Here is a 14102-nt window from a genome sequence, read left to right as displayed (position 1 = left end):
CCGTAACATTCAGCAGTAATTGCATAAACATTCGAATCCACAAATTCTCCCCAGTTTCCCTCAAAAATATTCGGCAATTTCATACGGTAATAAATAAAACGCAAATAACAGTTCGTTGATAGAACATTAATCACTCTCATTGAATTTATGAATTTCATTTCGGCTGTCCGTCCACGAAACATATTTTTCGCGCGTGAAAATGATCCGGAAGGCAAATATGTCCACGGGTACGATCAATTGCCAGTATTTTTCTTGGAATATCTGATTTTAACGTCCATGAAAATGGGACGGGTTGTAGTCTTTCGGATCAACGGTCCAAAATCCTGCGACATCGATATACTCGCCGAGCTGAACACATATTTGCACAGCGTTTTTAATTACAGATATATGAGCGGACTTTCGTGAAGCGAATAAAGGTCCGTTTATACTGAAACTTGATGTCAACGGGAACCATTCTCCGAGTGCAACGCGGGGGAAAACTTTTGCCCGGGAACGAGCACTTGTGCAATTCTAATTTAACGGTGAACTTGAGTATAATGGCGCTTAACGCGGACATAATTTCGGATACAAAATTGTCGATGATATTAAGAATAAATGTGGATGTTTATCTTTTTGGTGAAGATAGAAATTTGTAGAAAAGAATCTTAACATATTTTGTGCTTTGTTAATTAAACATTCAACAAATTTTGTAAGGTTGTTATTTGTTAAATTTTTTTATCGATTACTTTAAGGATTTGGTGGTTTTAGTGAAAATAAAATCGTATCAGTGATAATAATAATTGTAACTTATTAATAATAATAGTATTAATTATAATATTATGTGAAATAAAATTTTACTTGAAATTTTATAAAAATAAAATAAAATTCATAGGAATAAAATATTACTTCAGATGAAAGTATGATGTAAAATACAGAGAACTTGTATTCCACGATTTCCAAATAAAATTTCCAATAAAAAAAAAATAAATAAATAACCAAGAAATAATTTCCATAAATTATTTCTGATTTTCAAACACTTTATTCTTCAATCTTAAAATTGAAAAATGTGAAGAAATGAAAAATCTCTGACAGGAAGGCGTGGTCTAAATATCAGATCAGAGGAGTAAAACTATGATTAGCTAATGGTTATGAAAGCGGTCAAGGTTATTAGGAACCGTCTATTTTTACGGACCTCCACGTTATGCGTCTAAAAATACAAAATTTCCTTTGAACGTAAAAATATATAAATAATGTAGTACAATGATCTCTTTAACTTTACACAGTGCATATTGAGACTGTTAAACATTCCTTGGCGCTGCCTGGCTTAGCGTTTCATCTCTTTATCCCTCCATATATCTCCTAAAGTGCTGTTCGCCGTTCGAATTTTACGTTACTTCCACGCCTGAACGATTTTACGGCTTGCTTATCTCATCTACTGACCCCATAAAGTTTGGTTGGTTATGTGACCCATAGATCTGCAATTCTGGAACGCGTTAATCGCTTGTATTTCAAAACAAAGTGGCTTTAGTACTGCAGCGTTTGTGGTTAGGGTGCAGCCATTGTTGCTTCGAACCGCTGGAGCCATTTTGTACTTTTGCAGTAAGATGATGAATCATGAATTAAAGAAAATTGATGAATGATGAATTAAAGAAAATTGATGAATGATGAATTAAATACACCTGTTAATACATTCTCATAGCAACTTAAATTAAAAACTTTTCAACTAAATCTATAGTTTCATGTGTGATGTGTAAAAGGGACAGTATAGGTACAGTGTACTTACACAAAAATATTTATTATAAATACTTATAGCTACTTATATAAATACTGATAAAATGATTTTAAATAACAGAACTCATACAACACTTATCTAATAAATATTATTTGCAACATATTTTACTCAGACTCCGTCGCATCTGCCCGCCATTTTGTTTACGTACACAACCGCCATTTTGTAACGCGTTCATCTCACAATGAATCATTGCCACAAACACTCGCACCACACAGTTCCAATACAATTGAAAAATGATGAACTTGTATAAAGTTCTGCTAACAATTTATAACTTTTCTTGCAGGAATTCAATGTGGCTAAAGAACAGCACGCCGTACAGCCATGTTCGTCCGTGGTGGTTGAATCAGGTAAGAACACCATTGTTCTCAGAAAACCGATAGCACAATAATCCTCGCAATCTTGTAACACATAAATCTCCGTTGCATCGCCGCTTTCAAAATCTCCGATCAATAAAAGATATTGACATTAAAGATGTCTCTAAGGCAGGCAATATGAAACGGTACTTTGAAAAATCGTGGCGTGCGCCGAGTAATCCATATTTCTTGTCGTGCACAGAAATCGTACTAAAACGATCGTGTTCGGTATAACAAGCAATTTTTTCGTCGTGTTCAATCAGAAATAATAATCCTGCGAAGGGATGCGGGTCGATAAATAAACGTTAGCTGTTATCGTCAAAATTATACCGCAATAAAGTGGTGTTCTTTTAGCGTCTTGACTATGGAAATTTATTAGGGCGTAATTTAACGTTCTCGCTAAGGGTGACTGTGCTGTGCCCATCCTTCATTTAGTGCACGTTGCGGTATCGTTATGGGGAAACTTTATTGTGAGACATTGATATTTATTGTTTGAAACTTGAGGGTTGTTTGTGGGGATCGTTAGTTTTCGGTTGTGGCTGATTTCGGGAAAAATTGGTTATTAGTCTGTGGTGTTTAGGTGTGGATATGCAGAATTTTGGAATTGGGGGGTTTGGGGGTTTGGGGGTTTGAAGGTTTGAGGGTTTGGGGGTTTGGAGGTTTAGGGGTTTGGGGGTTTGGGACTTTAGGAATTTAGGGAACTGGGAATTGGGAAATTAGAAAGTGGGGATTTAGGAATTGGGAATTTAGGAAGTGGGAATTTAGAAATCGGGGAATTTAGGAATTTGGGAATTTGAGAATTTAGAAACTTGGAGAATTGGAAATTTGGAGAGTTGGAAATTTGGAGAGTTGGAAATTTAGAGAGTTGGTAATTTGGAGAGTTGGAAATTTGGAGAGTTGGAAATTTAGAGAGTTGGAAATTTGGAGAGTTGGAAATTTGGAAATTTGAAAATTTGGAAATTTGGAAACTTGGAAAATTGGAAATTTAGAGAGTTGGAAATTTGGAGAGTTGGAAATTTGGAAATTTGGAAATTTGGAAATTTGGAAATTTGGAAATTTGAAAATTTGGAAATTTGGAAACTTGGAAAATTGGAAATTTAGAGAGTTGGAAATTTGGAGAGTTGGAAATTTGGAAATTTGGAAATTTGGAAACTTGGAAAATTGGAAATTTAGAGAGTTGGAAATTTGGAAATTTTGAGAGTTGGAAAAATCTGAATTTTAGACTTCAAAAACTTTGCAATTTAAAAAGTTCCAAATTCATAAACTTTACACTTTGAAAACTTGAGAATCCAACTTACAATCTCATAAATTTTAAAATATGAAAACTTGCAAACTTGAAAAGTTCAAGATTTGTAAATACAGAAATTCATGAATGAACTCCAAAATTTCTCCTGCCAAGATTACAATTCAGATAATGATGCGTTTGCATCTTAACGTCTGCTTTTTGTGTCCAGCAGGTGGATTACCACATCAAAGTCGCAGTTACCCTGGTGGTAGCAGCGGAACCGGTAGCATGGGACGATTATTTACAAGGAATTCATCGGTGAGTTCTCAAAGCTCTTTGGAGGGAGCTTCAGGACCTTCAGGACCACCCAGTCATCGTGGTTCTTCTTCACAAGTTGGACGATATCATCATCATCGTGACCCGTTACATGCTGCCTCTTCTTATCCTCCTAGCAGAAGTTCAAGGTTAGGTTGCATTTATGCTGGTGTGCACGTGCTTTTGTGTTTATGGATGACAAACTATGAGTTGGTGTGTGAGGCAATGGAAAAGATGGTTATTGTGAACATTTTTATTTGGGCAAATAAGAATGTGATAATATTGGGAATTTAGGAAGTGGGGATTTAGGGTTTGGGAAGTTAGGAAGTTGGGATTTAGGTAGTGGGGATTTAGGAATTTGGGAATTTAGGAAGTGGGAATTTACGAATTAGGGAATTGAGGAATTGGGAAATTTAGGAATTGAGAAGTTTAGAAATTGGGAAGTTTAGAAATTGGGAAATTTAGAAATTGGGAAATTTAGGAATTGGGAAATTTAGGAATTGGAAAATTTAGGAATTGGGAAATTTAGGAATTGGAAAATTTAGGAATTGGGAAATTTAGAAATTGGGAAATTTAGGAATTGGGAAATTTAGGAATTGGGAAATTTAGGAATTGGGAAATTTAGGAATTGGGAAATTTAGGAATTGGGAAATATGGAAATTGGGAAATTTCGGAATTGGGAAATATGGAAATTGGGAAATTTCGGAATTGGGAAATTTAGAAACTGGGAAATTTAGAAATTGGGAAATTTAGGAATTGGAAAATTTAGAGATTAGGAAATTTTGGAATTAGCAAATTTTGGAATTGGGAAATTTAGGAATTGGGAAATTTAGAAATTGAGAAATTTAGGAATTGGAAAATTTAGAAATTTGAGAATTTAAATAGTAGAAATTTAGGAATTCGCTGAAAGCCTTGCTCTGCTAAACACCTCAGCCTCTTCGCGCGCCAACTCCTAGTTTGACATCAGTAGATACTATAAATAATTAGTCAAACATCCATTAAAGTAGTAACCAAACTCACAGAAACATTCTACTAATTTATTTTATGATTTCGTTCTGCACTTAATTCAAAAGCACCACTTAATAGAATGCTAAGAACATATTACAATTTCTCATCAGAAGTCGATATTTGTTGTAATCAAGATTTCACTAATTAATTCTTAATCGATAACGTCGGTGCTGCATAGAACTCGTCAACAAGGTTTCAAGTAATTAATTAAGTTTCTGATTTAATCAACTACTGATTATCAAGTATCGTTTCAGTCGTACATAATTAAGTTCCCTTTCATTAACAAGCCAGTTGTAATTGTTAATTGGAGGGTTTCGTAGCTGAGAATTACAGTTTCGTTCTGAACTCTGATTTATTGGAGTAAAGATTATAGGTCTTTACCGCTCTTGATTAAAATATTTAATCAAAAATATTAAATTCGTTTTAATTAATTTTCTTTTCTCCAGTAGGACAATATCTTTTTAATTTAATTCATAAATTTTAAGTCACAGTGGAGTTTCAGTGAACATAACCTTAAATTAAAGATCAACATAACCTACAAATTAAACCTTAACCTACTAATTATCCATTTGTATTTAGAATTAAAATTCTACGTACAAACTAATTAAAAAATTCGATCGAACAAAAAAGTAAATTTTCTGATCAGAAGTTTCAAAATTGAATTCAATTAATTTCGTAATTTTTAATTCAAGGTAATCAGATCGAAAACGAAATCATCCAATTAACAATCGTAATTTAGTCTCCGGAATAAAAGGTATTTGTCGGATGTAATTTAATCGTTTAATTAGTAAAGAGAAATTATGCAGAGAAATTTCGAAACGTCGGTAATATAATCCCAAATATTTAACGCAAGCATTTTACGTAAAACCGGAGAAAATTCGACCGCAACGCTTTATCTGCAATCATATGCGGCGATTGTTGATGAGTTTTCGTTAAATGCCCGCTGTAAATGTGTACCGGCGCAGCAAAATGGCTGCGAAACAAGTGTAGTTTAGGTGCCGGTGATTGAGGTTTACATATACATTTCGATTTGCGTGCGAAAATACACTAGGTAGTTTCGAGTCCCAACTGGACTGGAGATTCGCCGTTTTCCCACCGGAAACTCACTATTTCGTAATTCCGGTGGCATCGCAAACATTAAAGCGAATTGCTGTCGCGTTCCAATGTATATTTTCCCTCCTTTCCTCCTACACTTTGAAATACTATTATGGAGAGTTAGGTATGTTTCCTGTTCATTCAGACTGATTCAATTCGGAGGGCAGCCATTTTGCTGTGATTATAATAGGATATGCAATAATATATGAGCCTAAACTTTACCGAGTTCAAAAGAAGTTTCTATAAATGTTTATTTTGTACGATAACATACTACCATGTTGGAAAAGTTACTCAAATAGTAACAGGGAAAGTATTTTAATTCAGCAAATTTTTTAATGAAGTATTTTTTCAATATTTTGTCTCAATAATTTTGACACGTTTTTCATAGATATGTTCTTCAATTTTACATCTTTTTTCCATTTTTCAGCATACATGAATTTACTGAAATAACATGCGATGTACCCGATATCGATTATCAAAGTCCACGAAATAATCAATGATTTCGGGGAGTCTCGTGGCTGATCGAATGCGTTGAAAAATTGAAAACTAGTTACGTCAGCTAATCGAAGTTCAGTAATTAGGTCAAGAAGTTAATTAATATATAAGAGCTATTATCATTAAGGTTTTCAGTGCTTTTGTCTATTGTGTGCGCCCGACCGACTGTTTGTATTAAGTAGAGGATTTGCATGTGTACATAGTTTAATATCTTCTCGACATGTAACAAACATGCTTGAAATTGGATGTTCCATTAGAGATATTAAACGGTATCCAGCAAACGGGCTTTTGTCGAATCTATCGTGAACTCTTTATAATCCCTTATGGATCAGAACGACGTTAATGAATTTTGAATCGTTTTAAATAATTCTGGAAAATGTAGTGATGTATTTAAGTGGAGTTTTGTGATTTGTTCGGAAATTAAGATCAGACTACATTTTATTGATAATTTTAGGTGTAATTAAATTATACACATAAGTAGTCATGTTTGTAAATGGAGTTTCGTGGTTTTTTCGTAAAATAGTTTTTGGTCAAACTACGTTTTATTGATAATTTTTGGTGTAATTAAATTATATACATAAGTAGTGATGTATTTAAGTGGAGTTTTATGATTTGTTCGTAAATTAGATTTAGATCAAACTATGTTTTATTAATAATTTTAGGTTTAAAGTATACGCATTCTCATTAATTTTAACTTATTAATTTTTGTAGTTTAAAATTCGCCATTTTTTATTAAGTTAAATTAAGAATGTTAAACTGCGAAATTCGTGAACGTCAAAACTAAAGAATATAAGTGCATAAAAATTGTGAGATTCAAGAACGTTAAATATACAAAATTGAAATACCTAAAACTTACAAAATTAAAATACTTAAAAATTACAAAATTAAAATACCTAAAAATTGCAAAATTCAAATACTTAAAAATTACAAAATTAAAATACCTAAAAATTGCAAAATTCAAATACTTAAAAATTACAAAATTGAAAAGACCAAAATTACAAAATATAGGTCAAAACTACAAGTATCTTTTAATGCGTATACCGTCCGCTATTTCGCACATAGCAAATAAAATAAGTAGGTTGCTGTATGCGTCGATGTTTGGAATTGCAGATAAGCAGCACTCTATCCACATAAAATTCATGTGCACCATACACACAATTGTTAAACACACAGATCACCATCACCTGGTCGCGCAGCATCGTTAGACGCACGCAGTGGGAGTCCAGCCAGTTGTTCCGGAAGCCTTCTTAGCAGCAATGCATCACCATCTCAGAGCTCACTGTCGTCTCTGGCAACAGGTGTGAGCTCTTCATGTGGTGGTTCCTCGATAAGCGTTGCCCACGGTGCTTCCAGATCAGCTGGCCGAAGTTTATCACCGCTTCTTATTCCGCCGTCACGCACTTCCGGAAGGTGAGCCATTTTTCAATCGTTCTGTGCACCAATGCTTCCTGCTTTTTTACGGTAAATCAATCATTATTATTATAAACACTAGAATTCAACATAATATGTAGATTGTTACAAGTACTGTGATAAACTGATACTTAAAATAATGTATAGACTATTACAAGTACTATAACAAAATAATTAAACCACATTGAAGACTTGCTATAGGTCAAATAAAATATATGAACCTACAGAGATTACCCTTTGATATAATCAATAATATGAAACTTGAAAAAGTACTAATACAGAAAATCATTTACAATTGCACAACGCAGATAATTTGAATAAAAATCAGAGAACAAAAAAGGCATCTCATCAATGAAATTCTGTATTCCTGCGAAATATCTCAACTTCGGGCGAAATCGTATGCATGATCGTATATTTAAATTTGAATAAAAATTAATGGGTCACAACATTGATCAGGAACGATCAGAAAAGAACGAACTGAATATTCATCGCCATTTGTTCACGGTTCGATAATGCATTGGTAATTATATAACGATAAATTGTTTTCGAACCTTTTCAGTCGATTTAATTTTGCTTGTTCACGATTATTGTATTTAATCCGATCATCGTACCGGAATTGTTTCGCGTATAATAACTCTACACGTTGAAAGCGTTATACAACCATTTTGTGTTAGTCTTTGACCTGAAACTACCACTTTGTACAGTTTGATCGTTTGCACTATTTCGAGGAGTTTGACTCGTGACGCACTTATGACGCACTCGTGATAAATTCAGGACGCACTCGTGACGTACTTGTGACGCACTCGTGACGTACTTGTGACGCACTCATGACATACTTGTGAGGAGGTGGGATTGTTGGGATTTGGGATTTTAGGGATTTGGGATTTTAGGGATTTGGGATTTTAGGGATTTGGGATTTTAGGGATTTGGGATTTTAGGGATTTGGGATTTTAGGGATTTGGGATTTTAGGGATTTGGGATTTTAGGGATTTGGGATTTTAGGGATTCGGGATTTTAGAGATTCGGGATTTTAGGGATTTGGGATTTTAGGGATTTGGGATTTTAGGGATTTGGGATTTTAGGGATTTGGGATTTTAGGGATTTGGGATTTTAGGAAATTGGGATTTTAGGAAATGGGGATTTTAGGAAGTTGGAATTTTAGGGAGTTGGGATTTTAGGGAGTTGGGATTTTAGGGAGTTGGGATTTTAGGGATTTGGGATTTTAGGAATTTGGGGATTTAGAAATTGGGAATTTAGGAAGTAGAAAATTAGGAATTGGGGATTGAGGAATTAGAAATTTTGGAATTGGAAAGTTAGGAAGTGGGGAGTTAGGAATTGGGGATTTTGGAATTGGGATTTAGGAATCGGAGATTTAGGAAGTTGGGAGGTAAGAATTGAGATGTTAGGGAGTTGGAACTTTAGGTATTTTAAATGTAGGGATTCGGAAATTTAGAGATTCAGTAAATTTGGAATTTGGAAAGTCATAAAGCACCTATGAGTCACCCATGACGCACTCGTGACAAATTAATGCACTCATGACATACTCGTGACGCACTCACGACGCACTTCTTCAGTTGAATTTTTTAATACACTTCAATTTAAAGTTCAAGTCCAATTATAATTTCCATAGTCAACGATTGCAGAATACTAAATTGACATAAAATTTCTTTCTTTATTTTAAAATTGTAGCTACGATTAATTAATTCTGACTGACGCACCTGCCAAGTAAATCATATCGCAAGAAGTTAATTAATTAATTAAACTAAAACACCGGATGAGTTATTGAATTCAAGATCCGTGAAAGCGATACATTTTTACGTTACAGCGATGGTGGTCCACCTCCTCCAGCTTCACCTTTAGGTTCCATACAACCTGACCTCTATCAACGAAGAGATGGTCCCCTTTACCTCAAGGCTCGCGGGTTCGTATAATGTTTCTTCTTTATTCAGTATTCAGTACTTATACTCTTTTATATGTACAAGCACACTTGCCACTGTATTTTAACAGGAAATTATCATGGAGGCGTTAATAATATCCTTGTAGTTGTTTTCCTTCTAGCGCGATAAAGTTTTAAATCAATGCAGTGGGAATACATTTGAATAACTTGGCACTGGGGGAGACTATTGGATTTGGAGGCGCTCTTTCGGTTCACACGTTTCAAGTTTTAATACTGTGTTCTTAATTTGGTGAATTAACGTGCCTGTGGAGTTTTATATTTTTGGGGGTTTGCGTTGTAATTTGGGAGTTTTTGTGTGTTGGTGTTGTTAGGTTCACAGAGGTTTGTATTTCTGTATTTCTGTTGTGAATTTGGGAATTTTTGAGTTTCTGAATTTGCGAGTTTTCAAATTCCAAAATTACCGAATCACTATATTTGCGAATACGCAAATTTCATAATTTCCACATTCCCCAACTCACACATTCTACAATTCCCAAATTTCCCAATTCCCACATTTCCCAACTCCCACATTCCCCAATTCCCACATTCTCCAATTCCCACATTCCCCAATTACCAAATTTCCCAATTCCTACATTCCCCAATTCCCACATTCCCCAACTCCCACATTCCCCAATTCCCACGTTCCCCAATTCCCACATTCCCTAACTCCCACATTCTCCAATTCCCACAATCCCCAACTCCCACATTCCCCAATTCCCACATTCCCCAACTCCCAAATTTCCCAATTCCTAAAATCCCAAATCCCTAAAATTTCACCTCTCTAAAATCCCAAATCCCTAAAATCCCAAATCCCCAAAATCCCAAAAATCCCAAAAATCCCACCTCCCTAAAATCCCAAAATCCTAAAATCCTAAAATCTCCAACCCCTGAAATCCCAAAACCCTTAAATCTCCAACCCCTAAAATCCCAAATCCCTAAAACACCATACCCCAAAAACCCCAAATCCCTAAACTTCAGCAAATAAAATTAACGCTCAAATCAATAAGCAAAATCTCCACCAAGCACGAATCTACGTCGCAGTAACATGTTACGTGAAATTCGCTAAAAAGAACCGATAAAGCATAATTTCAGTAATTACGTTTATCATGGAATTTTAGACACGGCAAAAGCTTGGGTCGACTACATTTACGATTCAAATACGACTTCGATCGATCGGATTTGCACGTTCACTTGATCGAGGCTCACGATTTGGCTGGAAGCGATCAAGGAGGATTTAACGACCCTTACGTGAAATTAACACTCAGCCCTGAAGTGGATTCGAGGAAGCGACAAACTCAGATACATCGTAACGAGCCGAACCCGTTCTTCAATCAGCAATTTAAATTTCCCGTCAGCAGCGACGAACTTCAGGACAAGACTTTAGTGCTACAAGTAATTACTGCATAATTATCCAATTATCAATTTGAAATATGTTATCAAACTTACAAATACAAATTTATAATTTTATCGTGTAATTATATTGCAAAGTAATGATACAAATTACTGTTACACAGGTTCTCGATCATGATCGCTTTTCGAGAAACGATATAGTCGGTTTGGTTAAGGTGCCATTGCATCTTTTACAATTGGACTCCCCTACATCAACCGAAGAAGTTTGGGGCGATATTGAGCGTGAACGAAAGCCACCGGAACAAATTCAAGAAGTTTTACTGTCGCTGTCTTATTTGCCAAGTGCTGAGGAATTAACGGTGCTCATTCAGAAGGCGAGAAACCTATTTCCACCACAGGTATCCACTCGTTATTTGATCGGAATTTTATTTATAGAGACGAGATATTTAAATTCAAAGTAGAAATTTTAATTCAAACAACTCTATTTATTTTTTAATCTGATGTGTGACTGCTTTAACCAATCGCAGATACACTTTTTAGTATTCTACCAAAGCTCATCTTATGATATCTGCACTGCATTTTCATTCACTATTTTGTTTTTTATTCATTACTTATTGAAATAATTTAGATCCCTTTTTCTCTGCAAATTTTAGTATTCTACCAGAGCCTCACAGCATCTTCACTATTTTATCTGTTATTAATTCTTCGACTCATTGAAACATTTTAGAACCCTATTTCTCAATAATGAAGAAATGTTTTGGAAAATTGTGTAACACTTGAAAAGTTTCATTTTAGTATTCTACAAAAATAACCTCTGCACAGAATCTTCGACCATTTTATTTTTGAATTCTTTGCAAAATTGTCCAACAAATAAATTGCTAATAAAAAATAATTTCGTAATCAAACTTCCTTCCTCTACTTAATTTTGTTCCACTTTAAATGGAACCTTTTTTGTTTTTTTTTCTGCTTACGTACTTTATACGATACATTTATGAAAAACTCATTACCTCTGCAAAGTTTATTTTATAGACAATTTCTTTCGTATCGTTTTCTTTTTCAACCTTCTTTTGTCTTACGTTCGGGTTATAATGTTACGTTTTAATCATCGACCGCTGTTTTTATTGCGCAGGAGAAAGAAACTTTAGATTCCTTCGTGAAAGTAAATCTTTTTTGCGGAGAGAAGAAAGTGAAGAGGAAGAAAACTTCTATAAGAAAAGCGACGACCAGTCCTGTTTGGGACGAGGCGGTGCACTTTAATGTTCCTGTCAACACTCTTGCGTCGTCCGCCATTGAGGTGAGCGCGGGAAAATAGGGTTCAATATGCACCAATTAACGAGTATAATTTTTGGTCAAAAAATTGATTAATTCTCTGCGAAAAAATTAATGTACTCCAGTGATCCATATTTATCTTATGTTATACATAACTGTTGAAAATAATTTTCTTCGTACATAATCGTATTCTCACCTCACAAAATGGAGGTCATTGCTTATAAACTAACCAACTATGTACCAGTAGCTAGCATCAGCTATTTACCTTATATCGTCTTCTGTATTCATCAAAGAAATACATCGAAGTCGCATACATATTTGTCTACCAATATCGCGGAATATCAATCATACTTACAAAGCACAGCAGAGTGGCATCGCATGTATGTAAGAAATTCACCGGATATAGGAAAATGAGAAATACACGTGACCTTCGCAAGCGAATGAGACTGAATATCGATGAGTTTCTGCTTTCTATAGTTTGCGGAAGATACATCCACGGCATTGGTTCACTTTATTATACATCCTGCTTTCGGAACTTCAGTACATTGTATACTTTTGTATACTTCTGTTTTGAAACTTAAATTGCGAGATTGAATTCTGTGACGCTGTGGTTGCGAGTTGTATAAATTGTTGTAATTATGAGTGGGTTGAGGAAAAATAAGGAAATTGGAAAATTATCTAACTAACAGTACTTTGACGAGTCTCACTCGTGATGCGCTCATAGCTCAAATGTAACAAATCTTACTAACATTTTTAATACTCCTTAATTTGAAATATAGGTCCAGCTATAATTTAAAGATTGCTATAATTTAAACATTATTAAAGATTGCTAAATATAAAATATTCACAACATTTTAATTTTCATTGTTTGTTTAAACATTATAGCTATGCATAGTTTGTTTTGACTGACGCATCTCACAATTAATTTGGTCAGCAAGGGGTTAAGATATTGGGATTATGGGAAATTGGGAAATGGAGAATTTGGGAAAATTGGGAAATTGGAAAATTGAAAAATTGAAAAATTGGAAAATGGGAAAATGGGAAAATTAGGAGATTTAGGAATTGGGGAATGGAAGTTTGGGGAATTAGGAATTTCGGAATTGGGAATTTGGGAATTTGGGATATTGGGAAATTGGAAAATTAGGGAATTGGGAAACTAGGAAATTGGGAAATTGGGAAATTAGGAAATTAGGAAATTAGGAAATTGGGAAATTGGGAAATTGGGAAATTGGAGAATTGAGGAATTGGGAAACTAGGAAATTTGGAAAGTAGGAAAATGGGAAAATGGGAAAATGGGAAAATGGGAAAGTGGGAAAGTGGGAAATTGGGAAATTGGAAAATTGAGAAATTGGAAAATTAAGGAATCGAGAAACTAGGAAATTGGGATATTGGGAAATTAGAACATTAGGAAATTGGGAAATTGGACAATTGAGAAATTGGATAATTAGAGAATTGGGAAACTAGGAAACTAGGAAATTGGGAAATTGGGAAATTGGAAAATTGAGAAATTGGAGAATTAGAGAATTGGGAAATTGAGGAATTGGAAAATTAAGGAATTGGGAAACTAGGAAATTGGGAAATTGGGAAATTGGAAAATTGAGAAATTGGAGAATTAGAGAATTGGGAAATTGAGGAATTGGAGAATTAGAGAATTGGGAAACTAGGAAATTGGGAAATTGGGAAATTGGGAAATTAGAAAATTAGTAAATTAGAAAATGGAAAAATTGGAAAATTAAGATATTAAAAAGTCAGTTTGAAACATACAATCAATTACCATAATTAAATTTTTTTTCTCTCCTGTAGACCCAATGACTACCACCCCAGCTCTATCTCTCCTTACCTAAACCAATAATTCAACAGTCTCAATCTTTTCAA

At 34.5% G+C, this 14102-nt stretch overlaps 1 protein-coding gene across 8 annotated transcripts in view; it reads left to right on the top strand.

The window, feature by feature from the left end:
- Nucleotides 1-14102, top strand: part of Sytbeta (Synaptotagmin beta) — a 159317-nt gene that overhangs the window by 138448 nt on the left and 6767 nt on the right. For 6 of the 8 annotated variants that reach the window (XR_001095598.2, XM_012282787.2, XM_012282785.2 and 3 more), the window contains 7 exons: nucleotides 2055-2118; nucleotides 3579-3813; nucleotides 7436-7672; nucleotides 9498-9593; nucleotides 10727-11000; nucleotides 11123-11356; nucleotides 12088-12252. Coding sequence is in view for 7 of the 8 variants with exons in the window: in XM_012282787.2 (XP_012138177.1) it covers nucleotides 2055-2118; nucleotides 3579-3813; nucleotides 7436-7672; nucleotides 9498-9593; nucleotides 10727-11000; nucleotides 11123-11356; nucleotides 12088-12252 (1305 nt within the window). In the remaining variant the exon portion in view is untranslated. The remainder of the gene's footprint in view (nucleotides 1-2054; nucleotides 2119-3578; nucleotides 3814-7435; nucleotides 7673-9497; nucleotides 9594-10726; nucleotides 11001-11122; nucleotides 11357-12087; nucleotides 12253-14102) is intronic. The other 2 variants (XM_012282789.2, XM_076537974.1) reach the window with 2 other exon arrangements.

The sequence above is a fragment of the Megachile rotundata genome, chromosome 12 (genome assembly GCF_050947335.1).
Source record: "Megachile rotundata isolate GNS110a chromosome 12, iyMegRotu1, whole genome shotgun sequence".
NCBI classification, from domain to species: Eukaryota; Metazoa; Arthropoda; class Insecta; order Hymenoptera; family Megachilidae; genus Megachile; species Megachile rotundata.
Note: the sequence above shows the minus strand (reverse complement) of the source record. Positions and strands in the feature narration are given on the sequence as shown.